The sequence below is a fragment of the Canis lupus genome, chromosome 14 (assembly GCF_011100685.1).
Source record: "Canis lupus familiaris isolate Mischka breed German Shepherd chromosome 14, alternate assembly UU_Cfam_GSD_1.0, whole genome shotgun sequence".
NCBI classification, from domain to species: domain Eukaryota; kingdom Metazoa; phylum Chordata; class Mammalia; order Carnivora; family Canidae; genus Canis; species Canis lupus.
The window spans coordinates 42,222,539-42,248,967 of NC_049235.1; the positions used below are offsets into that span (position 1 = coordinate 42,222,539).

A 26,429-nucleotide genomic window follows, 5' to 3' on the forward strand; every position below is an offset into this window, starting at 1 on the left:
GATCATGGAATGATTCTCTATTTGACCAAAATCTTTCAAAAAGGAAACAAAACTTGTGAAACTCAGAGGCTCTATGAGCGTGCTGGCCCAGATTGCATTGTCTGAGAAACGAAGCAGCGCTTTTGTTCCAGCTTCCTGCCGAGGGACTAAAAGCCATGAACTATCCAGCGAAGATGAAAGGCAAGGAGGCCCTGCAAAACCAGGAGGAGGAGAAAGTTCAAGGGTTACAGGGAGCAAAACTGGGACATTACAACCACTGCAATTCTGGCTGTACTTAATTTTCAAAGGCTCCATAAAAATCCACCATTAAGGACCACTGTAGAGTTCTGGTTATTTCTGTATTTATTATTTATAGTAACTAAAGTCTTTGTAGCAACTAAATCTGGGAGGCCGCACTATATAGCTTCCATGTTTGTGCTAGCAATAAGCTGGCTTTAGCATAGAGATAAAAATAGGAGTTTATTTTCCACTCTTCCCTCTCCAGCCTTCAGGCTAAAAACTACTACTCTGTCTCTCTTCCTGCTAGTTGGACTAGCAATAGACAATTTAATATAGTAAATCTCAATTAAGCCTTCTGCTTTAGCTTAAAGCTTATTTCCTTAGAGAATCTGGTAAAGTTGTCAGGGTTGCCAGATTTAGCAAGTAAAAAAAATACAAGACGTCCAATTAAACTCAAACTTCAGATAAACAACAAATAATGGTTTAGTGTAACTATGACCCAAATACTACATGGGACATACTTAGAGTAAAAAAAGTATTCCTTATTTATCTGAAATTAATATTTAACTGTATTCTGTATTTCATCTGGCAATCTTAGTCCAAGGAGCTAACCTCTCAGGTGGCTTCTAGCTTGAAAATGTCAGGATTTTCTCGCTGAAGTTTCCAAGTCAAGGCCCCACTGGAGGAAGTTATAGTTTTAATTTCACAAGAACATCAGAACAAACATTCAGCTAATCATAGCAAGCTCTTGGTAGGTCTTTTTTTTTTTTTTTATGATAGTCACACAGAGAGAGAGAGAGAGAGGCAGAGACATAGGCAGAGGGAGAAGCAGGCTCCATGCACCGGGAGCCCGACGTGGGATTCGATCCCGGGTCTCCAGGATCGCGCCCTGGGCCAAAGGCAGGCGCCAAACTGCTGCGCCACCACGGGATCCCTTGGTAGGTCTTTCTTAAATGAGAGTGAAGAATGAAAAAAATAAATTTAGTAAAAGTTAGATACACATAGGCCACCCATGCTTTAGTCCACTGTGTATGATTCTTATTCCATGGCAAGAGTTTGCTTAAAAATATAATCTAGAATCATACCTACATAAAGTTTCAAATTTTAGAAGCAGAGCTGCAAACATATGTAATACATAATACACACACACATACACACACACACACACACATGTCCTTGTGAATGCACTCCATACATTTTTTTGAAAAAGATTTTATTTATTAATGAGAGAGAAAAGAGAGAGAGAGAGAGAGAGAGAGGCAGAGACTCAGGCAGAGGGAGAAGCAGGCTCCATGCAGGGAGCCTGATTCAGGACTTGATCCCAGGTCTCCAGGATCAGGCCCTGGGCTGAAGGTGGTGCTAAACCGCTGAGCCACCCGGGCTGCCCAACACTCCACGCATTTATCCAAGCACAAGAGCTAGATGTCCCAGGAAGCATGCTTCTGCCAGATGATTCCATTTGGCAACCTTGCTAGCATTGTGCCAAGGGCCTTATCTAATAACTAGAATTTTAGTTAAAGGCCACCTGGTGGCAGAAAGTTGCATTAAAGGACATCAGGAAGAATCGGAGCTTGCGAAGGACAATGACAAGAAATTATTGCTCAGATAAATTTTGCAAAAAGGAAAGTTGGTGAGTTCAGGGCACAGAGGGTAGATGGAAATGATAATGCACCAGAGAATCTGGTGAGTTCGAATGGGGTCACAGGAATGATAAATACAAGATGTTCAAAAGAATCCAGGCTAAAATAAGGCCTATGGGCAGCCATCCTCCCCATTCATTCCACACCCAGGAAGGCCAGGCCAGGATCTGCTCTGTCCATGCCAATCACACAGTGTTCTCATTTAATATATGAAACCTATTTCATGGTCATTGTTATGAAGTTTTGTTTAGCAATTGATATTATTTCCTATACCAACTAACAGGTGGAATAGAATAATACTATCATTTCCGTCTGCTGCTAACAAACTAACTTGAGGCATGCTACCAGACTGGCTACTAGACGGTAAGCACCAGAGCAAGGACTTCAGGGCTCCTTGACTGATCTATCACCTGCACCAGAAACAGTGTCTGGCATATAGCAGGCAATTGATAAATAGTGGCAGAAGGAGAATGGCACTAGATAGCATATTCTAAATCAGTTAATAAATGTATTATTTTTTAGTACATTTATTTATTTTTATTACTTAAACCAGAGGGGCATTAAGGCTCAATAGCATGTTCCAAATACCCCCAAAATTGAATATTTAAATATGTTGTTAGTAAAAACAACAAAAAAAGGGCAGCCCCAATGGCTTAGCGGTTTAGCACTGCCTTCAGACCAGGGCGTGATCCTGGAGACCCGGGATTGAGTCCCACGTCAGGCTCCCTGCATGGAGCCTGCTTCTCCCTCTGCCTGTGTCTCTGCCTCTCTCTCTCTCTCTCTGTTTCTAATAAATAAATAAAAATGTTGAAAAAAAAGAAAAAAAAGTTTTACTTCCAAACACAAAGAAAGCAGCCTACGTTGTGAATGTCAAATGCCTCGTTAAGAGTCTACTCCTTACAGCCATGGACTTTTACTAGTCAAAAGGAATAGGATTTTCAGGGGGGTGGGGGGAAGAAAAGAAAATGGAAAGAAAATAAAAAAGAAGAAAAAAGCTAGGGAGAGAAAAAGAAGGTCCACTCTTTAAACCTGTAGTAACCCATTTATAGGTTTCAAAGTGACCTTCTTATTCCAAACACCCATCTGGAGAGCTGGAGAGAAGAATGTAGTCACAAAGGGAAACAAATAGTGTAAACTATAAAGGAAACAGCTGAAATCAGTTTTCTGCACTACCCTTGATTAGCTATTTTCCAGTTCTAAGAGCCTGAAGCAAAAAGAACTAAAACAGCTATAAACAATGGATGCTTTGAAATAGGTTCTCTTTACATGTCATGCAAGAGGAGATGTACCACATGTCAGCAGTAAATATCCACATGGAAGGTCAATGGGAAGTTGGGACCATCTTTGGGGGAGGGGAACGAGTGACAGAAAAGGAATGGCAGGGTTGCATGCTCTGGCTTAGAGGGCACTGATGCATTTCTCCACGACAGAACCTCCGCCCTCTGGGTGTTTGCTAGTTAAACAACTGAGCTTGTTTAGATTTAAACCAAAAGACAGTCAGAGGGGGTAGAGAGGCATAGGGGGAGAGGTAGGTTTTCTATCTGTAAAATGAGAACACACAGTCACCGCTCACGGTGCTTGAGTAAACTTGTAAGGACAGCCATCACAATTATATCTCTATAGGGGAAGAAGAGGTGCCTGAGCTTGGGCTGGAGAAGGGGGATTCCTGTGGAAATCTGGCTAATATGCTCCCCAGGACTCACTGAACCTGGAAGCACAAGTGTGGGGTCTTAGCTATCCCCCTGGTAAACTGAAAGGAAGTGTTAAAATAATGGGACACAGAACAAATAAAGTGCAGAAAACAGCAGCCATATTGTTTTCTGGGTCAGCAAAGAAGAGAGAGAGAAATATCTCTGGAAGAAAGGCCGGAAGCTCCTCTTTCCTCTGTTCCCCCAGCCATCTGCCTTAGGGAGAAAGAAAAATAAAACGGAAAACTTCTGTCAGAGATCAAAACACTCTGACTTCTATTAGATTTACTTTCACTTTAGGGATGGGTTGGGTTTGCTCACCATGCAGAAGGAGTGTTTGCTGCAACCCGGCAATAGGGAAACTGGTTAACTCTTTCAAGCCACTAGGATTCTTTGAGAAAATTATTATGATGCATAATGTGGGGCCCGAATGACCTCAAAGAATTCAGGGCTTGATCTCTAGTAATAATTTACAGACTGGAAAAAATGTGACCAAATAAGAACGGTCACTTACTTAAAAAAAAAAAAAAAAAAGTACTAAAAATAGCTATAACAAATATGAGTAAGGAAAAAAAATTATATGTACACTGTTTGACCAGGCTTACAACTTTACATTTTCCTTCCATTTTTTTCTTCTTTTTAGTAAAAGATTAACTTTGTGAGACGAAATAAAAAATAAGAGACTAGTAACAATCTGAGCATGGGAATCATGAATGGAAAGAAAGGGGAGAAAGAAAAGAAACAAGCAAGCATCTAAGAAGATGTTTCCAAGCAAATGCAAAGTTAAAATGCAATGCTGGAAAGAAAGCAAAATCCTTTCAGGCATCTGGCTGAAAAGTTTGAAAATCATCTTTGGTGGAATTATTCTGCTCTGTTTCTATTGTTTCTTAAAGGCTATTTTTATAAGATTACAATCATGCCTTAGGATTCCGGCCTTCCTTGTCATTTTCCCTGCTGCCCAGTTTCACAATTTTCAGTGATAAGAAAACAAAGGGGAAAATAAACCAAATGTGCACACGCATGTATGTGGATGTGAACTCCTCATGTAGAAGTATTCTTTTTTAAAAAAATTTTATTATTCATGAGAGACCCAGAGAGAAAGAGAGAGAGGCAGAGACACAGGCAGAGAGAGAAGCAGGCTCCATGCAGGGAGCCCGATGTGGGACTCGATCCTGGGACTCCAGGATCACACCCTGGGCCAAAGACGGTGCTAAACCACTGAGCCACTGGGGCTGCCTTAGAAGTGTTCTTAAAATGCTTAAAAAAAAAAAAAAAAAAGAAGAAGAAGAAGAAGTGTTCTTAAAATGTCTTTAAGAATGAAATCATGAGGGCCTATCAGTAATAGTTATACTATTGGATGAATCTCCCTATTGAAACAGAAAAACATTTGGTCTGAAGAAAGCCAAGAGGAAGCCTGGTCCTTTTACCTGTATAAATTCCGCGCCACATCATCCTCGTTGACTGCATATCCCTGGGGGCTGGTGGTAAAACTGAAGCCTGTGCCCACCTGAAGGTGAAATAAATAAGCAGGTGTAAACACAGAGAAGCACATGCCCTGGATCCGGCAGGGAGCTACCACACCAGAAGGAAATCAACCTTATTCCAAAGGCCAAGCCTCTGACCTCAGATTTCTCCTCTACCCCACGTACATTTAGCCATCCTCACAAAAGGATACTGCATTTCACCTTTTTCCTCTCCTCTCCTCCAAACCCAAATACAATATCAGCATAGGGGTGCCTGGGTGCTCATTGGCTGAGCATCCAACTCTTGGTTTCAGCTCCGGCTGTGATCTCAGGGTCGTGAGATGGAGACCAGTATCAGGTTCCTCGCTCAGGAACCTGATAATAAGGTCAAGTCTGCTTGGGATGCTCTCTCTCTACCTCTCCCTCTGCTTCTCATCACCCCTCTTGTGCTCTTTCTCTCTCTCTCTCTTAAAAAAAAAAAAAAAAAAAAATTCAGCACAAAGCTCTGTCCTGAGGTCAGGGAGTGAGCTTTCTTGATTCCAGAGTGGGGACCCTGTCAGATGTTGATTTAAGGGGGAGGAATTCACCTTTCCTGGCCCCCATAGCAGTATCAGAAGACCCAAAGTTATCTCCTCTCTGAAACCTGGAGAGTGTATTGCTCTGTTCTGACAAGAAGGAACTCTCTAGGCTGGAGAGAAAAAGTGTGTGTGTGTGTGTGTGTGTGTGTGTGTTTTGCTTTTTCATTTGTGAGGAATATGGCCACTAAGCCCCTTCACCTTCAGTTAGGTAGGTTTGAAAAGAAAGATTAGTTTTAAACTAATATTTCCTTATGCCTAGAGATTCATAGACAATTAAGCTATAAAATTAAGAAGCTAGCAATTTAGTTTGTGTCAATAATTTCTGAAAGGGATGCACCTCAACCAGGCCTAAGTATTTTTGCTTTTGTTTTTGTTTTCCCCAAACACACAAGGGAACAAGGACATTTCATTCAGGTCATGCACATAAATATGTAATTATAAACTAGGAAAGAGGATGGTTGACAAAACTTGGTGGGAAAGGCAGGAATGAGTATGTTCAACTCCTTTTATCCCTATTTATGTTTCCTCTTTGAACCATCCGGAAAGTGAGAGAAATCAAAGAAATTAGTTAGGGATTAAAGATACTCCTGATCAACAGAAGCTTATCCTAAAGTTACTCTTTTATTTTGTTGTTTACTGGACTCCATTTCAGAAGAACATCCCAAAAAGAATTCCACTTTTTGTTCCTAGATGAGGCTCACTGTGATAAATGAAGGAGACCGGTTTTGACTTTTTAAACCTAGAACTCTGTTAAAAAGATTAGGAATTCTAATACTACATAATAACACAGGATATTATATCATCAGTGGAAAGAAACTAATCCCTTACCCTAGATGCTGTAAATCACTGAACAGGACATTTCATAAGATTAAAAATGAGAGAAGGAGACAAAGTAGCAAGCAAAATTCCCAAACTTGGATTTAATGATACATGTTAGAAAAGCTAAATCTCAAGTGTGTTTTTGAACAGATTGAATTTTATTTTTATTTATTTATGTTTTGAATTCTATTTTAAAAAGCAAAAAGACTCTAAGTCTCTATTGCCCTTCCTCCCCTATTTCTTAAAAGTACTTTATAAAAAGAAAAAAGACAAGAAAGGCCCACAGTGACATTTGATAGATACTCACTGGATTATCAACGTAAAGCATGGAGAGTGTGGTGGTCCAAGGAAAGTCTCTGGCACGCACTAGTAAAACAGAGAAGAGGTTTGAGACTGGGTCTTTAACGAAATATCCCACCTAGGACCTAGGTCTGCTCAGGAGCCCAACAAGCCCACCTGTCCCCATCACATGAATGAACTCCTGGTATCCCTCTAACGTTGCTTCATACTTTCACAGTGGAGAACAGACACCAGTACCTTTTTCTTCTCCTCTCCTCTCCTTTACTTTTCCTGGACCCAGAGGGTTTCTACATCTAGAATGAAGTTTGAAAACAAGACCCCGTGCACCTGGTTCAATGAAAATATTCATCAACCACCTATAGGATAAACCCATCTGTCTGATCCAATCAACCATTCTTAACTATCTGGTCCTTCTGAATCCTTTTACCCCTAGCCAATGCTAAAGAGATCAACTCCAACAGAATTGGCATACATGCTTTTATTTTTTTATGTTTTAATTCAGAGAGAGAGAGAGGCAGAGACACAGGCAGAGGGAGAAGCAGGCTCCATGCAGGGAGCCCGATGTGGGACTCGATCCCGGGTCTCCGGGATCATACCCTGGGCTGCAGGCCATGCTAAACTGCTGCGCCACCGGGGCTGCCCGGCATACGTGTTTTTATACCTGAGTCACAGAATAGTTCACCCTCCAAGTTCTGACCCAGGGAAAGTAAACAATCTCCCTTATCCCCTGAAAATGAGATGGAGGGAAACCAGGTTACAGCCAGGTATGGTTCCTCCTCTCCTTCCTCTGACCCAACCCCCCAACGCACAGCATCTCGCTTCCAAGATATCTGATCCTGCATGCAACTGAACCATAAAGTGTTCAGTTTGTGTGAATAATTAGGGATATGATTCCACCCATTAGTCTCATGCAAAAGGACTCGCCCAAATAGTAATAGATACCAACTGTTTTCCTAAGCCCAGATTGCTTGAGTCAGCAGCTGACTGCAAGAAAACAGCTTAGAACCTTTCACCCAAATTTCAAGGGGAAGAAGCAGCACAGTCAAGATGCTCACTATCGTGGCTCCTCCTTCTTGGATCGACATTGCCAGACAGCTATGTTTTTCTCATTGAAAACTATTAAGCCATTCCTTGTGGTTTCATGTACACTTTCAATTTTTTCCGGAGCAGATACAAGGTTCAGGTGAAAACTTCTCCATAGGAAGATAGAGTCCAAGCAGTACTTACAGGTCATGTTACTTGTGACAAAAAAAGGTCCATGTTCCACAAAGAGTCCAAACATGGATGAACCTCCTGGCCCTCCTTGCAGCCAGAGAACTACAGGAGCAACTGCTGGGTCTACCTAAAGGGACAGAGAAGCTAGTGACCACACAGAGTACTAAGCAAAAGAACACACTCAAGCCAACTTATCCTGATCCTGTGTCTTTTACTGCCTTGATGACATCTCATAAAGCCTTCCCAGACCTCAGTGACCGCTCCCCATGACAAGCAAAGTGCTGGTTGTCTCTTATCTTAAATTAGTATTTGCCTCACAATGCTAGTATCTATCTTGCTCAGTTCAGTCTTTCCCTGCCAATAGCCAAAAAACCCACTAAATATAGAAGCTTCGCCTCTGTATGCCCCCTACAAACCCAGCACACTATGCCTAGGGCACGGTCATATTTTTTTTAGCTGTTTAAACTTGCGTTTGACCAACAGATTCCCAAAGACACATAGCAAAGAATTCACCCTCCTCGGTGACAGCTTGCCCAAACTGCCTTTCTGATTTAATTCACTAAGAGGGTGTTCACAAGGACAACAGCAACTTTATCCACCACAAGGAAACTGAGAAGAAGCACACAGGCCCAGAGTGGTTTAGCCAATGCAAACAATAGCAACAAAACCCTAAATAAGGATGAATTGATTGGGGAGATAAGGAAGAGGTAAATGAGAAAAGGTCATTGGCAGGGGTGGGATGACAAAAAATGAGCTTCTGGCTGTAGAATCAATACCATCAACCTCAACGACAGAGGGGTCTTTACTTCTTTCATATCTCTTTACATATTTATTGAGCACCTCATATGTGTCAGGCACCATGCCGGAAGTAGCTACAAAGCAGGGCAGTGAGTGAAACAGCAACAACATCAACAAACCACTCTTCCAATTTACATTTTCATGGAAATGCAGACTGTAAGTAAGTAAAGGAATAAACCCAATGATTACAGAGTGTGTAAAGGAAATAAAAGTGATGTTAAGAGAGTGGGTGAGGGGGTGCCTGGGTGGCTCAGTAGCTTAAGTGTCTCCCTTCAGCTCAGGTCATGATCCTGGGGTCCTGGGATGGAGTCCAGCTTTGGGCTCCCTGCTCAGTGGGGAGTCTGCTTCTCCCTCTGCCTCTGCTCTTCCCCCTGCTTGTGCTGTCTCTCTCTCAAATAAAGAAATAAAATCTTAAAACAAAAAGAGAAAGTGGGTGAGCGCAGAAAAGTATAGTGCTTCCTTTAAACCCAAGTGATCATAGGAAGGACTCTGAGATTCTGAGCTGAATAAGACCTAAGTTCTAGAACGATCCAGCCACGAGAGGAGCCAGGGAATGATGCCACAGACAGAAGAAAATGGTGGAGGAAAATATTTATGACAGAGAAGAGCTGGATGTAAGAGCTGTGAATGACAGGACATCTGGCCCTAAGTGAATCCTCCAGAGCTATCTGGAAAGAGCTCAAAGTGGCTCTGGGGAGGCTCACAGTTGGATGTGACAGTGAGTGTTCACTGGGGGTTGTGGCTCATTTGAGGTCGGTCAACTGGGCTCAGCAAGCAAGGATCTCATTACTTCAGCTCAGAATGAAATCCTGCAACCCCTTGCTTAGCCCAGTCACACAGAGACCAATGAGGATTTCGTTTAAAGGTCTGATTGGCCTGGCTATGTCTGTGTGGATGATGTGAGAAGGCTATGGGCAGAGGCAAGACTAACCCAAGGGGAGGTGATCTGAGGCACCACCACCAGGAACCCGAAGAGCTGACCAGAGGGTTCTAACCGTGAGGACAGATGGGGGAGAGGGATTTCTCTTCTCCAGTCATCAGAAGTCTGACATAGTCCTTTAGCAGCTTCAGAAAGGGGACAAGGGGACCTTGCAGAAAGGAAGGCACTGGTAAGAACAGCTGTCAGCTGGTCATGAGCCTCTCTAGGAACAGGAGCCTCTCTAGGAACAGGAGCCTCTCTGTGGGTTTCCTTGGGGTCCACTCTCCAGCATCAAGGAATTAAATAAAACTTGTAAAGCCCTTGGAACAACACCTAATGTCTGATAGAGGCACAGTAAGTGTAAAGAATTATTATAATTAAAGAAACAGAAAAGGTAGGGGCCCAGAGTCAGGCTGAGAACTCAGATGAGCAGGGCTGTAACTCTTAAGAGTCAGCCCAGTATAACAGGTAAGTATGTGAGCTCCTGCCCCACATTGGATTCAAATCTGGGCTTTACTATCCACTAGCTGTGTGACTTTAAGCAAGCGGCCTAAGCTCCCGGAACCCCAGTTTCCCCATCTGTAAAACAGGAATCAATAATAGTACTTACATAAAAAAATAATAGTACCTATGCCATATAGTTGATGGAAGGACTAAAATTAATCTTCAAAAAGTCTAGTGAGTGGCATAGAGTACGTGTTCTGCTCATGTTGGCTATTGCTATATTAAAGAGACCCTAGGAGTTTATAGATGGTTTTAATGAAAATGATCCCTATATGAGAGAATAGGAAAAGTGGGTTGCTGGGTGTTTCTCCTTGCTCCTTTGGCTGATATCTTCCCTGGTTGGTTTCTCACTAACCTCTTGCCAGAAGTCCAAATGTCCATAAAGGAGTCAAGAGAACTAGGGTCTCGTCTTACAAGTTGAAGCAGGAACTATTAAAATCAAAGATGGCTTTCTAAGACTGCTGTGGGGACGTAGGGTGAGCCGTGACATTGGTAGCCACACAGATTCTGGTTCTACTTGGCCACAATACAGCTGTGTGATCTTGGCCCTCAGATCCTTCCAGCGCAGGTTCCTCATCAAATGGTAATAATGCCCGCCTCCCAGGCATGAGAAAATGTATCATGAAATGATATTGCAAACTCTGCTGGACCGAATAAATAGAACCAGCTCTGCTCTAACCCTCTTGGCCCCAACTGAGGGTGCTTTGTATGAATAAGGGATATTTAGCTTTCCTCAGGCCCTCTAATTTGCTCTTTAATACCACTCAGCAAGACCACCTTCCATTTGTATTCACGCAGCAGGGGAGCATATCAGAGGTCGAGAAGCAATGGATCTCAGCCTCCCTGGGGATGTGACATACTGTGAGTCCACCCATTCCAGTGGATACCCAGCCCCCACTTCCTTCCTAATGTGCAGGGGCGCTTCTAGAAGCCACAGTGTGCTACATGTAAGCCAGCGGTTCTCAACCATGGCCACCCATTATGATAGCTTTATTAATAAAAAAAAAAAATGCTGTCTAGGCCCAAATCCCAGTGATTCCAACCCAATTGGTCTGGGGTGAGGCAGGCATGGACATTTTTAAAAGTCCCCAGGTGGTTCTGATGTGAAGGCAGGGCTGAGAATCTGTGCAGGCAAAGGAAGTTTGTCCACTCTGGTGCCCAGGCCCTCTGGTCTCTGCCCTACCCTCCTCTAGCTTTTCATGTCCCTTCCTGTGATCTGGCACAATGATGGGACCTCTGGGCTCTCAGAAAAATAGCCTGACCCTGAGAGGCCACACTACAAAGTGAAGTCAAACACATTGGTGCCAAACATATTTATTATGCAACTTTGAAGTACAGGACACTGCATTCTTGGAATGCTTCAATAATAAGAGATCAGCATACACACCTCCAACCTCAGCTGACCTTGCTCCTCAAATGTACTTTCCTGAAGGAGGTGAATGAGCTCAACAACCCTCGAGGAAGCCCATGTTTAAAGAAAACTCCATGCACACATCTTTCTACCTTGATATGCCAACCAACCTATGAATTAATACTGCCCTTATCTGGGATGAAATGCAAAAGTCAGATGCTGGAAAATAAAAGTTTACATATTCAATGCTAAAATCCTAAGAGTAGGGAGACCTGGGTGGCTCAGTGGTTGAGCATCTGCCTTTGGCTCAGGGTGTGACCCTGAGGTCCTGAGATGAGTCCCACATCAGGTTCCCCACAGGGAGCCTGCTTCTCCCTCTGCCAGTGTCTCTGCCTCTCTCTGTGTGTCTGTCATGAATAAATAAATAAAATATTTATAAATAAATAAATAAATCCCAAGAGTTAGTTATATCACAGCGTGAAGACTTTTGTAATGTGATAGGACATCCTGATGTCACACATATAATAATTACATCAATCATAATGGCATAAAGCTATTGTGTGATAATTCATAGGGTGATCTATTTAGCTCTCAACTGTGAGAATGTAGCCCTCTCTCACTCTCCACACCAACTTAGGAAAGAAGAAAAGTAAATGAAGACATCCTGATCAGAACCACATTGCAAAACTTAAGAACAAATGAAGTAAGAAACAATTGCTTTAGGGGAGGTGGGTGGGGGGTGGGGTGACTGGGTGACGGGCATTGAGGGGGGCACTTGATGGGATGAGCACTGGGTGTTATTCTATATGTTGGCAAATTGAACACCAATAAAAAACACATTTATTTTTAAAAAAAAGGAAACAATTGCTTTAATTCATTTACAGATTTACAAAGGTCAGGACTTTTAAAGTATCTATTATTTTGAAACTATAATTTAAGACTGTACAGAACAAGAGGAAAAGGACATTTATTTTCGTCAAAAGTTTTAAAAATTTTCCTTAGAACTTGTTATGTTATTAAGAAAGCACTTACTCTTAACTAATATTTTAAAAAAATATTTAATATATGTATATATTTAATATATATTTAATATTTAAATATTTATGCATTTAAGTATTTTTTAATCCCCCTTACCCTACCAATCATGGTCCCTAGAGATGATTATGAAGATGTTTAATCTTCCAGATTTTTCTCTATGCCCCCCCAGCACACACATATATAAATATTTTGTAGACGTCACATATCCTTTGTGTGTAAATAATTTTTGTTTCTGAAAAGAGGATCAGAATGCATAGTATTCTATATTTGCTGTACTCACTTAACATGTTATGAAAATCTTTTCATAACAGTACATATGATCATTTAACCAAACAGTATGGCATTTTTTAATTCAACACAATGTATTAATGCATTTAACATACAGCATTGACAGACATTGTTCCAAGGCTGAGGATGCAGACCAGATCATGGACAGACAGGTAGGATACATAATGGTTAAGAGCATGGATTTTGGCACCAGACTGCCAAGGTTTGAATTCCAACTACTTTTTTTTTGAAGATTTTATTTATTTATTCATGAAAGACCCAGAGAGAGAGAGAGGCAGAGACACAGGCAGAGGGAGAAGCAGGCTCCATGCAGGGAGCCCGACGTGGGGCTTGATCCCAGGACTCCAGGATCATGCCCTGGGCCGAAGGCAGGTGCTAAATCACTGAGCCACCCAGGGATCCCTCCAACTACTTTATTTTACAGCTGTGTGCCCTTGGGCAAGTTGCTTAACTACTCTGTGTCTCAGTGTCCTCTGCTTGAAAATAATAATAATAATGTTGATCTTATATGGTTGTGGTACAGATTCAAAGAGTTAATGTATGCACAGTACTTACAGCTGTGCCTGGCACATCTGTTTAAATGATAGCTCTGATTATTTCTCTGGTGAGGTGGGAAGACAGGTAATAAATAAGTAATGAAATAACTGGGTGATCTGAGAGAGCAATGGAAAGCCATTATATTGAGCTCTTAAAGAAAGTGTCTGCTGAGAGGCTAACATTTGAGCTAAGATCTGAAAGATGAGTAATCTCCTACTAATAAGCATTTATATATTTAATTTAAAAAGAAAATAAAATCTCTATTAATGACCTATAGGTATGAGTCGTGTGGTGTGAACTGATGATGAAGAAGGGACAAAGAAATTCTAAATATAAAGGAAAGGACAAAGGAGTTGTAAATATTTAAGTGAGAAGTTTCTCCACCAAAAGACGAGTGTGGGCACACAGGTCCCACAAACCTGCACCTTTTGTTGGTGAGCAAGAAACTAGGGTTTTGCCTCAAAAGCCCTTTAAATTCTTCTGGTGACCCCTGGTGGCTGATTCATGAACTTGGACACTCCTTCCTCAAGGGTTTGTTCCAGAATGAAAAGCCCAGAAGGAAACAGGTATCTATTTAGTTTTTTAGAATCTCTACAGATGGACGTTTTACAGTGTCTCACGTTAGCACATTCCAATATTTATTCATAACAATGGTGAAAAAAATCTACCTTCTGTCTAAATAGGTTATATTTGTTTGGTTTGACATTCTGTACATAAAGGATTCTTAGAAACACCAGTTTCTTCCTTTCTCCTTGTTTCGAAGTGAGCACACAAAAATACATGTGAACAGTAATGAAACCAAACTCTCCTGCCCTACTGCTCCCCACATGGACATGCCCTCCATGGATGGTGTCCTCTTATGCTATGAGTCTTCCTTTTCACCCCACTCCCCATCAAACCATACTCACCTTCCGTCTGTCCTCCTAGGCCCCCACTGTATTTCCTGGTAGAGATAACCTCCTACTCAGGCTTTACATGTATCAACAAAGCAGTGAGTTCATATACTGGGGGGTGGGAGTGGTAATAAAAATTTGCCAATCTTGGTACTCTGAAGTAGCTTGATTGCATTTTATACACAGGACATATGGGAGTGACCCTAGGGAATCCTAGGTATCTCAGCAAGTATTAGAGCAGCATTGTCTGCCAATGCCCAGGGTACGTTCTAGCCACCCCATTCCTCCCACCCACCCCATAAGGAATACCATACTTTGTAAGTGAGAGCAGGAACCAAGCCACTAACAGACCCAAATCAATGGTACCGGTTAAGATGAGAAATGCAATTAGTAAATTAATTAAAGCTCACTTCACACTTCTACATGCAGAAGCTGATCATTTGCTTGGTTTAAGTAATGTATTCCATCTTAATTGAAGTCATTAGTACCCCAAGTAAATGTCTTGAAATTCCCCCACGTAGGTTTGAATGGACTCCCATCTTGCCACACAGACCCAAGTTCAGCTGATACTTCAGCTGCTAGACTAATGGTTTAATCAAGGCAGGGTGTTGTTTTTTTTTTTTATTTATTTAAAGCAACTAGTTTTGTGACTAGAATTGTTAGCTAGCTAACTAGTAACATTTTTGTTTTACCCACACACTCTCAATATATATGAACTGCTCGCTTAAAACATTCTGTGCTGTTTGGAGGAATTTTACTTACAGTGGTTGGTGTTGACCTCTTACTAAATCTCCCTTTACTGTGATTGTTGCCTCTGCACCATCAATGGAAAACTAACTTCCTCAAACATATTTTTCTGTTTTGAGGCTTTCTTACGTCACTACCAAGCTTATGCTGACTCTCCTTGAGCTTTGAGTCATCTCATTAATCTGTGCCAACTTACACTCCGCAGAATCTTCTCTACCTTTCTCCTTCCGAGTACAAAGGCTCTCATTCCTTCATGAGAGCATTATGGCTTCTCTGTTGGTGTCTCCTGCCAGAAAGGTGGAATTTAGAATGAATGGGAGTATAGGGGTGGGTATCAGAGAAAAGCCTGACTTTCCCATTCTTGATGCAAACAAAGAAATGGCTGAAAAAGTTAGTCACTTTCTTCCTCCATTTTAATCAGGCACACAAAGGTTTCTGCAGTTCTAATATTTCTATGGATGGAATGATCTATAATGTATCATTTTCAGCTATTTTCTTCTTGCTTTGTCTCACCTACCTTCTATTCTTACAGACCTCTGATGCTTTAAATACAATAATAGCAAAGAGAAGATAAACAGTATAAGTCTGAAGACAATGTCTATGACATCCAAATCTTTGCTGTATGACTAATGGATTTGCAGCCTTCTGTGGCAGACATATTTTAAGAGATCTGTTTAGTCCACAACCCCTTCTCTAAGAACTGACCCTCCATTTATCAACAGAAAAGGCCCACTAGCCATGTTTATATCACATGAAACTACACTCTCAGCATTAGCTGACTGGATAAAGAAAGAACACCTGATCCAAAGTGGGCCGGTCACACCTGCCCCTAGCAGAAATGCTATTTGATCTCTGTTGATGGCATGATTCAAGGACAGGAAAAGGTGGAAACTGTAGGGTAGCCATTTTCTGCCAGATACCTGGAGAAACAAAGCATGTTAATCCGCCAAGAGAGAAGAATGAAGCACAGATGAGTGGTCCTATGGTCTTGGACAGAATAGGGCCGAGATAGAAAGATTGGCTGCCCTGGCTCCCAATGCCTTTCCAGTTGATCCCACTTTCTGCTCTTGATGTCTCTGGGTAGGAAAGAAGGATTTAGAATGGGTTGGCTAAGGGTGCCCAGGGGACTGAGTCAGTTAAACATCTGACTATTGATTTCAGCTCAGGTCATGATCTTAAGGTCATGAGATTGTGCCCCACATTGGGCTCTGCACTGGGTGTTGAGCCTGCTTGAGATTCTCTTTCCGTCTCCTACACCCACCCTCTGCCACGCATTCTATCTAAAAAACTAAATACAAAAATAAATAAAGAATAGGTTGGCTATATTAGTTAAGGTCCAATCAGAAGACAGAAGCCATATAGTAATTTAAATTTTAAAATTTCCTATTTTTAAATTACTATTATTTTTTACATGAAAACATTGACCCTTAATTCTGTTACAAGTTCCAGTGTTGGCTCTGGTCCCCAACCACCATGGGTATCATATCCACCCACTGCTGGGCAAAAGTGGAACTGCAATGCCAGAGGGGTCTGCTTCCGCATGGGCCACATCCTCAGTGTTGGCCAAATACCAGCATGCTGGATTTGCTTCCTGTGTCCACCAAGGAAGAGGGAAATTTTAAAGAGATATTCATTATAACAGGGGATAACCATAAATATGTAAGGAGAACCATAAAGAATACCCTGAGCTGAGTGCCCATGGATGGACAAACTCATATGGTGAGGATGGGGCTCTTCCCAAGGCTTATGTCCCAAGGTGTAATGCTTACATCCCAAGGCTGTGGTCTAGACCTCACTAGAGAAAGGGTGATTGTACCCACTGGGTGGCTGAGAAGTTCACTGGGTTGCCTGGCTCATTACTGGCCAACAATCCATGGGCAAGCAGGAAGGGCCTCCAGGGAAAAGTGGTCTGTGGCTGGTGGGAGAGTCTACTGGTTTGAGGGTGGCACACCACCTGAGGTGCACAATATCCACACTGGGAGGGCTGTGAGAAACTAGCCATGGGTATAGGTAGTCAAGGCTGGTGGGGGGGCTACAGAGAGGTGGCTTAGGAAACTTAGGGGAACCTGCTCATTGAAAAGGCCTGGGATGTATGGTGTCCATGTTGAGGGAGCTGAGCCAGGTGGTCACTGAGCCAGAGCCAGGACTGTGAGCTTGCCGAGGGTCTTTGTGGTCTGGGAGCCCAGCTAGGGCAGGGCATTACTACTGGATGTCCTCACACATGCACTGCTGACAGACTGGACAAACAGGGCCAAGAGAAAGCAAAATGCAGGACAAGGAAATGGGAAGAAAAGCCAATGTCCTCTTGCAATGTCCCTCCAGCACCCTCTACTGACAAAGCTTAATATCATGTTTGCTACATAGGAAAAATGTTTATAGCTGTTACGGAGCAAGAAAAAGGATAGAATTGAAGCTAGTTCTAGTTGTCATAAGATACCATAGTCACAGCCCAAAAGTACATGACAAGAGGCTATAGTAGTTATCTAATGCTGTATAACATGTATCCAAAACTCAGTGGTTTGAGACAACATTTATTCTCCCATATGCTTTCTGTGGGCCAGGAATTTGGGGATATCTGGCTGGACAGTTCTGGCTCGGGGTCTCTCATGAAATTATAGTTCAGATATGAGCTGGGACTATAGTCATCTGATTTGGCTGGATGAACATCATCCAATGTTGGTGCTGACTGGTGAGTGAAGGACTCACTTCCTCTCCATACAGGTTTACCCACACGTGGTCGCTTTAATGTCCTCCCAATGGTAACTGGCTTCCCTCAGGGTGAGTGATCCAAGAGACCAAGGTGGAAGCAGCACCGCCCTTGAAAATAGCCTTGGACGTCACCCCCATCGCGTCTTCTATAGTGTATAAAGACCAGCCTTGATTCAATATGGCTGAGGACTGCAAAAAGCATGGCTATCAAGAAACAAAGGTCACTCTTGGAGTCTGACTACTTCACCCTCTCTCAGTCTTGGTGATTCCTCAATATGATAGTGAACTTCCTCAGTCACCAGACACTCAGATTCCAGGAATCCCAGCCACTCCCCTTGGCCAGGGGAGCAAGATGGGGCCCTTAGTAAAGGGGTGTAGGCCTAACTCTAAATCTCTCTGGTTTGGACTCCATAATATTTGAGGCAAAAATCCAATAAATCATCTATCTTTGATATCTATAAGACAAATATAGGGTATCTTTCTCTAGTGGGAAGAATTCTAATTGTAAAAGTAATCACGTCACGCCTTATCTTCTCAAACAAGGAAAGCCTCATTCTTGCCTTATAATCTCTACCCAGTAGCAATAAATCCACACTCTTCACTGATGTTCAGCGACTTCCGATTTAGAATTGCCCCACTCCTGATCTCTTCTAACCTCCCACATTGCAACTGGTTTAGTTCTGCACAATATTTGTGTTAATAAACAGGAAAACTAATAATGATAATGATGAGGATAATGAAATAATAGCAATAGAAACTCTACTTACTACGTATCAGGCATCAGTCTAAGGCTTTCCCACATTCTTTCATTTGTTCCAAAACCGGTGTCAGGTAGGTATCATGATCCTCACATGTGGTGTATACAAACCAAGGTTTTGTACAAGCCTGACTAACTCAAGAACTGTCATGTTAATGCCTAGTCTAGCACCTTCCATGGCCAGTTTTCTCAGGATCAACATACGATGATCAAAAGAAAAGATTTCACCATCAGAGGCCTAGTTTTAAATTCAAAGTTCTGCAAATTTCTAGTTGGGCAACTTGGAGCTAATGATTTAATCTCTGTAATCCTCTTCATCTATTAAACAAGGATAATAATTGCTTTTTCGTGTGGTTATTGTAGGGATGTAATAAGAAAATGCACAGTGCTTAGCACATAGTCAATGTTCAATTAACAATAGTCATTATAATTATGACATTTTTATTGGCCTCATTACACTTTTTCTACCATGCCAAATGCCTATTATTCCTCTTGCATATTGCATCCCCACTGCACATCAATTTCCAGCTCTTGAATCCATTATGCACTGATTTGTATACAATAACAGAGAAGTCTCACAGAACTAACAGGAAGACAAAACTAATTTGAGAAACACCATCCTCCCCAAAATACTCAGAGGATATTACAAGTGTGGCATCCTTCCTGGATCTCTTATTTTCTCTACCTTCAATTTTTGTAGAGGGTCATTTCTCTCCTGAAGATAATATCAGCTGCTTCCCTGTGACAGGCAAGGAACTAATATTTCTGCCAAATGAAAGGTACTCTTCCCCTGTCTGGGTGATCACTGCTTCTCCTTCTCACATGCTTTATCTTCTTCACCCAAACTGGCCTGTTTCATAATTTACAGCCTGACTGGCTTGGCAAGAATGGTTACTTTGGGGCCTCGGATGCCAGCTGTGTGTGTGGGCTCCCCAGGTAAGGGGGGCTCAGAACAATCTATCCTGGCTGCCACTTGGTGACACTTGTCAGTGGTACCATCTTTCCATCCTGCTTGTTTCTCTCCTGAAGCTGAGCCTATCACTGCCAATAGAACACGCTGCACTCAAGCATCTTCTTTCCTGTTGTGGCGGCCTTGAGTTTATATCTCCTGAGATCATCTTAGAATAGGTTTAAGGCTATAGTCCTGGGCTCAAAAGAACATAATCTGGCCAGGGGACACAGAGGTAGATCTTCTTTTAATTAAGGGGGGGACACTATCAGCTCAGTCCCTGTTTAATGCCGTGGGGGTTCGGATGTCAGTCTGGCAATCAGGACAAGGTACAGAATCTAAGCCCATTTACCCAACTGGCTTTCCAGTCCCAGTGTACGACCTATGCTCTAGATGAAGCTGTACACCTGCTCAGAGGCAACCGAAGAAAGAAATGACTGAGTCTTTGTTTTGTTTTCATTTGACCACTTCGCTCACCATTAATTCCTGTTTTCATAAATCTGGATTATTACTATCAAAGATGCAAAATACAGAAGTCAATGGGGGAACTTCCTGGTATCAGAAACAGCCACTAAAGCAGAAGACGAAGTCAGAAGTGGGGTTTCTTGGGGTTAAGGGAGACAGAGACCTCAGGGGAAATGGAGGAACACCAAGCAGGATTAGAGGAACACGAAGCCATTTTAGGAAAGTTGACCCCACAGGCTACACTCCTCTCTTCAGGCTTGCATTCCAGCCCTCACCCAGGTGGGTGCATGGGACAACCCATCACCCCCACTTGTACCACTTTAGCTGGGAGAGGGGTTTCTTTCTGGTAAAAGGGATGTAGATCACTGTGGGGCCAGAAGCACCAGAAGCAGGACAGTGGCCTGTAGGCATGAACCATGGTTTCTCAAGCATGGTCCATCTGGTAATTCTACAACTTGTTGGCCTCTTCCAATTTATAAGTCAGAGTCTCTGGGGAGATTTGGAAATAATTCTTAAATACAATAAAATGTGGGAATTACTGAGAGAGAACATACTAAGAATCATAAATCTAGGCAAAATTTTCAAGTACCCATTTTGCACAGAATAATGGCCTTAAAAGTGTCCATGTCCAAATACCCAGATCCCATGAATAGGATGGTTAAGTCACACGGTAATTGGGAATTAAGGTAACTGATGGGATTAAGGTTGCTAGTCAACTGACCTGAAAATAGGGAGATTATCCTGGGTTATCCAGTGGGCCCAATGTAATCAAAAGGGTCCTTAAACATAAAAGAGGACAGCAGAAGACAAGAGCCAGAGAAGGTCATGTGACCACATGGAGTTGACCAGAGTGTCGCAATGGGAGAAGGATTCAGCCTCCTTGCCAATGCAGGCTATGAAGACAGAGGAAGGAGCAATGAAGCAAGGATTCTGAGCAGCCTCTAGAAAACACAAAAGGCAAGGAAACAGATGCCTGCTAAGAGTCTCCATTAGGACCACAGATCTGCCGACACCTTAATTTTAGCCCAGGAAGGCCTATGTCAGACTTCTGATCTACAGAACTGTGAAATAATAAGTTTGCATTGTTTAAACCACTAAGTCTGTGGTAATTTGTACAGCAGAAATAGAGAACTAATATAAAAGCTTTATGATAAATGCCTTTATTCAATGATATTAAAAGGCGTGATATTAAAAATGCACATATATAGCATGGTTTCTGAAAGGCATAAAGTTTAAGAGATTTCCAAGAACACACACCCAAAATTTCCACATGTTAGAATGAGGTCATATCGCATGAGGCTTAATTTTTTTTTTTTTTTTTTTTTTGCATGAGGCTTAATTTATACCAGTTCAGTCGTATTGGATATTTGGATGTCTCCCTCCATGCTTCTAAAGATCCATTCTCTACTCTGCTCTGTGCCCTGGTACACAGGCTGCTGAGGACTGGTCTCCCTCACCTCTGTTTCCCAGATGGGTTCCACCAATGGGAGGTAGCAGCAGGAGTCTGGAGGGCACTTGGGTGCCAACATTGCACCCAATGAGTTCTCTCCTTTGATTTTGTGCTCTAAGCACCTCACTTGCATACTCAACAGTAACACCAAGGAAAAAATAAAAAACTCTAGGGTCCAGCACAGTCTTCCCAGAGTAGGTGAGAGCCGGAAGACTACCATGAGCCCAGCCAAAGAGCGTCTGGAATGCCTCACCAATTCTTACATGTTTCCTCCCATCAAACAACTATGTGGTCAACTATGTCACAGGCCATGGCTGGGAAGACAAATGAGAAGTTAAGAAAATACAACCCAATAGTACCAACAAAAGCAATTTAATTTGAAAAAAACTACCCTAGAGTAAACAAATTTCATATATGCAACGTTGCTATATGCAAATCACATGCAAATATAAATACAACCCTCCCTAGGGATAGCTTTTTCTTTGTTTTCTCTAGTTTCTAAACCAAATCCAATTTGGAAAGTAAAAATAGAAAATTATCCTGTGGTGGGATAAAATTTATTTGTAAATAAAATTTATTTATTTATCTCAACACCTCTACCAATACCGCCCCCCCCCGCCCGACCCACAGTACCCATTAGCCTAAAGTGATTTGTTCATGCTGAAGAATTGTGTGACACTGCCATGCACTAAGTAAGATGGGTAAAGTACAAGAACATACCTGGCCGTGTGTGTGTGTGTGTGTGTGTGTGTGTGTGTGTGTGTGTGTGTGTCTGGGCCTGAGAAAGTGAGGGATCCGTCTTTTAGGAAGCCATCCTAGATCTGCAGTCCTCCCTACCTGTCCAGCAAAGACTCCCAAAATAAATTGTTCTCTCTCTTCTGTGGCCCCACAGAGTCCTACTCAGTGGCTCCTGGATGCATGAAGGGGTGAGTACAAAAATAATAATGAGCACTGCAAAGTCCGTGGATGGAGCAGCCGTGGAAGTCCACAATGTATTAACTCTCGACGTGCATTACCTGTGTATTTGGGGAATCTTCCACTCCTTATCATCCATTGGCTCCCTACTGCCCATCCTTGCCCAAGATATTTTTAGAACAGAACAATGACAGAATGATTTATAAGAAGACTGTGGCAGGAAGAAGGTGATAATGTGAATATTCTGAATAAGGCTGCAAGGAATTTAAAAGTTGGACCTTCCCTGCAAACATTCGTTTCCTTCACATAAACAGGAACACCAGAGTCACTGGCACTTATTTTTAGAAAAAAAATCTAAAAGGTGCAAAAAAAATAAATAAATAAAATAACAGTCCCTTGTTTGTAGGCTAACATTTCTGCCCTGGGGCAGCATTCTCAGCTGGAGAGGGGTAGCGTCCTATTAGGGCACTCTTAGCAGGCCTACCTGAGCCGGGAAGAACCAGAAGAAGAGGTTGCTGTTGTAGGTTTTATTCACGGTGATGTAGCCAGCGTAACTCTTCACATTCAATCCTGAGAAAGCAGTGACCAAACTCTTTGTTTTTGCTGGCGGAAGAAAAAGTTTACCCAGGGATTAGAAAAAATAATACAGTGTGAGCCATCTCCCTCTTGGCCTGTCTTCTCCTTCCCAGGGGCCAGGTCTGGGATGGATGATCCAAAAAGCTACAGAGGATTGGCACAAAGGTACTTACTGTAGCAAATTCCAGCCTCTCCTGGTCAATGCCACATACTCAACATTTACAACTTAGCCAAGGACAAGTGACAGTTTTGACATTTTTTTGCGTGTGTGAACTATAAGATTTTTTTTTTTTTTTAAGAAAAAGAGAATAGCACCTATCCTCAGCTCCAGTCTGAAAAGTAAGCCGTGGTATTCGCATTTGGGTCCCTGGGAAGGCCAAAGCAGAAGTCACCCAGTTCCAAAAGGTGAGGCAGTTGCAAGAAAAACAACATAGCTAAGTAGCTCTTGGCCTCCGGAAGGCCTGTATCTCCACACTCTCATTATTATGAAAGCAAAAGGCCTGCCAGTTGCATTAAGGGAAATGGGCTGACGCATGTGGGCAGGGTGGGAGGCTGGGGAGGGTAGGGAGGGGCAGCCAGCGAGGCTAGGGGTGACCTCGTGGCTGCTCAGAGGAAGCCAAATAGGACAACAGGATAGTTGTAGAGAGCAGAGGTCATGGCTTTTTATGGCACCAAAGGGCAGGAACATGGAGGGGGAAGAGGGGCTGCTCAGATGGCTTGAGAACGTCCAGGAGTAAATAGTACTATGAGGTGCAAATACTTTATTTATTTATTTATTTATTTATTTATTTATTTATTTATTTATTTATTTTTAAGATTGTATTTATTTGTTGGAGAGAGAGAACATGTGAGTGGAAGAGCAAAGGGAGAAGGATAAGCAGACTCCATGCTGAGCACAGAGTCCCACAGATGGGGGGCTTGATCTTATGACCCCGGGATCAGGACCTGTGCCAAAACTGAACCCAAGAGTGGGATGCCCAACTGACCGAGCCACCCAGGCACCCCTCGAGGAGCTAACACTTTCAAGGCCACAGTCCTGAGGGCTTTACATTGGGCGGTAGGTATAATTATTAGCCCCACTTTACAGATGAAGTTCAGAGAGGGTAAGTAACTTGCCTGAGGTCACATGGCTAGTAAAGGGGAGCTGGGATTCAAAACTAACAGTCAGGCTGCAAGGCTGCAGAGTCTGTTCCTTCTCTCATCCTGCTACACTGCTCGGGACCAGAGAGTTATTCAGAAAGCATGGGTGGCAGGGAGTGAGAGGAGGAGCAGTGATTAGGAAAAGAATGGAGAAGAAACAGGAAACAGATGGCAGGGTGTATGGGGAACTAAAAGAGGAGTCTGGGTGAAGAGAGGCTCCTTGGTGGTGACAAAGCAAGCATCCCCCAAAAAACTAATGATTCAAGAAAAGCTATTTATGTCTGACATGTATTAAGTTAGAAACTGGTTAATAGAGAGGAACAGGTCCGGAAGCCTGGTCCTTCACACATGCCACCAACTAAAGATGCCCTTAGCGGGGTGCTGGAGCCCAGAGGCTCTGGAGTGCTGTCAGTGCCTCTTCCCAACCTGGCACTCAGCAACATCCCTGCTAGCATGCAATGAACTGTGCTAAGGATGTTTATACTCAGGGATGGGCGCTACAAATCAGGGCCCCGCCCCTCAGAGCCGCTTGTGAAACTTAGCAGCACACCATGACCCAGGGGCTGCAAGTTTCTCTTTTAAAAAATAGTGTCCCTCCCCTCGCAGGGAGACTCTCCTCTAGAACAGCACCGTTTCCTTTCCTTTGCCCTTTGCTGATCCTCACGCTGCTACTGGCCGGCCCTGTGGTCCTTTGGGCAGTCATTTAACCTGTCCGCGCTTCAGTTTCGCATCTGCGAAGGTGGATGACCTCATGGGTCAATGAGAGTAAGAGGCCGTACATGTATAACCTTTAGACAAGAAGCTGGGTCTTCGGGAGCTCAGCTATTGTTACCTGGGGAATGCACCTGCTGATTAGAACAAGGAGCAGAGGCGATGGGGAGACAAAGGCAGGGTTTCCACGGCAGTTTCCAGAGGGTCCTGCTAAGCCAGTAGAACAAGGACACAGGTTTCTGAATTGGGCAGACCCAGGTTTGCGATTCCAACTAGGCTCCCTGACAAGTTGCTTTATCTCTCAGAGTCTCTCTTTCCTCTTATGCAAAATGTGAGTACTGATTTCCCCACCCTGGGCTTTCTGCGAGGATCAAATGAAGAAAGCTGCACATAAAATGAGACTCCCCCAAAGGAAGAGAAGATTGTCACTAGCTCGCATGAGCCTCCCCACCTGCAGTCTAGAAGACTTTGCTTTTTTCTGGCTTAGTCCAGTTCCCCCAGGGAAGATCGCTTAACTCAATTCAGCTTCTCTAGCTCTTTCCGTGCTCTTTCCAGAGAGATCTATCCTTCCCTACCAGAAAAAAGGCAAAGAAACAAGAAAGGGAGAGGGGCATTTTAAGAAAGGGAAAAGGGAGATGTTTAGGGAAAGTGGTATGTGCCAGCCCACACCCTTCCCCCACCCAGCAGCCTTGCTTCCCTCCACCCTCTTTTGCTTCCGCTCTCAATTAGCCCAAAGAAGGATCACCCTCCAGGGCTGGGCAGCCTTTCAAAACCTTTTTTTTTTTTTTCTTTTGGCCATTTAAAAATTGAGATCTAATGCACATATAACGTTATATTAGTCTCGGATGTGCAACCTAACCATTCAATATTGCAAAGTGGTCACCACAATGTCTAGTAGATACCCATCACCACACATAGTTACAAGTTTTTTTTCTTATAACAAGGACTTTCAAGATCTATTCCCTTAGCAACTTTCAAACATGCAATACAGTATTGTGAACTATAGTCACTCTGCCATACATTATTCTATCCTCAGGACTCATTTCTTTTATAATTGGAATTTTGTACCTGAAACGTTTCTGACATATTTTCCCCCAAACTATTAATCTTCTCAAAATCAGAGAACCACACTCCCCCCCCCCCAAAAAAAGGAGGATAGAGAACCGAAGATGGAGGGGTTGGGAATAAGTGAGATGTGAATCACAGAGAGGTAAGTGAGCAGGAGAGGATTCGAAAAAGAAGACTGAGAAAAATGAGAAAGGTCAAAGTAGAATGAGAAAAAAAAGGAAATATATAATAGAAAGGAGCTGGCGGGAATGGAATATGGGAGAGAGATGATTGAATCAATCTATCTCTCTGAGGCCAGCACAGCACAAGGTCCGCTGGCCTGCTCTGAAAATGACTCAGATGCTCTCCCAGCCCCTCCTTTTCTGAGGATTCCAAAGTTGCTTGCCTGCTATCTTTTACTCAGGTACATTTGCTGCCTTCCCTTCTAGACCAGAGGCTACTGGAAAGCAGGGAAATTGTCTTGTTTATTTTTGTACCCACAGAGATGCTGATTTAAGAACTTAAAGACATTCGATGCACACTTTTTAATGAATGTTAGTGAATGGATGCATGAATTAATAAACTAAAACCTGTCGCACTGACAATGCACTAAAATCAGCATATTTCTACAAAATCTTCCTAAGGAAGGCAGGCCTTATGAAGATCTTAAGAATTTAGAAGAACTTTTCCCTGCCTCACAAAAAAAGTGTTTC

The 26,429-nt window shown here is 42.7% G+C and overlaps 1 protein-coding gene across 6 annotated transcripts in view; it reads right to left on the reverse strand.

Moving 5' to 3' along the window:
* The window catches only part of CPVL (carboxypeptidase vitellogenic like), a 126,844-nt gene that overhangs the window by 78,362 nt on the left and 22,053 nt on the right, over window positions 1-26,429 (reverse strand). For all 6 annotated transcript variants that reach the window (XM_038557205.1, XM_038557206.1, XM_038557209.1 and 3 more), the window contains 4 exons: window positions 22,727-22,845; window positions 7,935-8,049; window positions 6,715-6,773; window positions 4,975-5,054 (listed from right to left, as the gene is read on the reverse strand). In XM_038557205.1, the coding sequence (XP_038413133.1) occupies window positions 4,975-5,054; window positions 6,715-6,773; window positions 7,935-8,049; window positions 22,727-22,845 (373 nt within the window). The remainder of the gene's footprint in view (window positions 1-4,974; window positions 5,055-6,714; window positions 6,774-7,934; window positions 8,050-22,726; window positions 22,846-26,429) is intronic.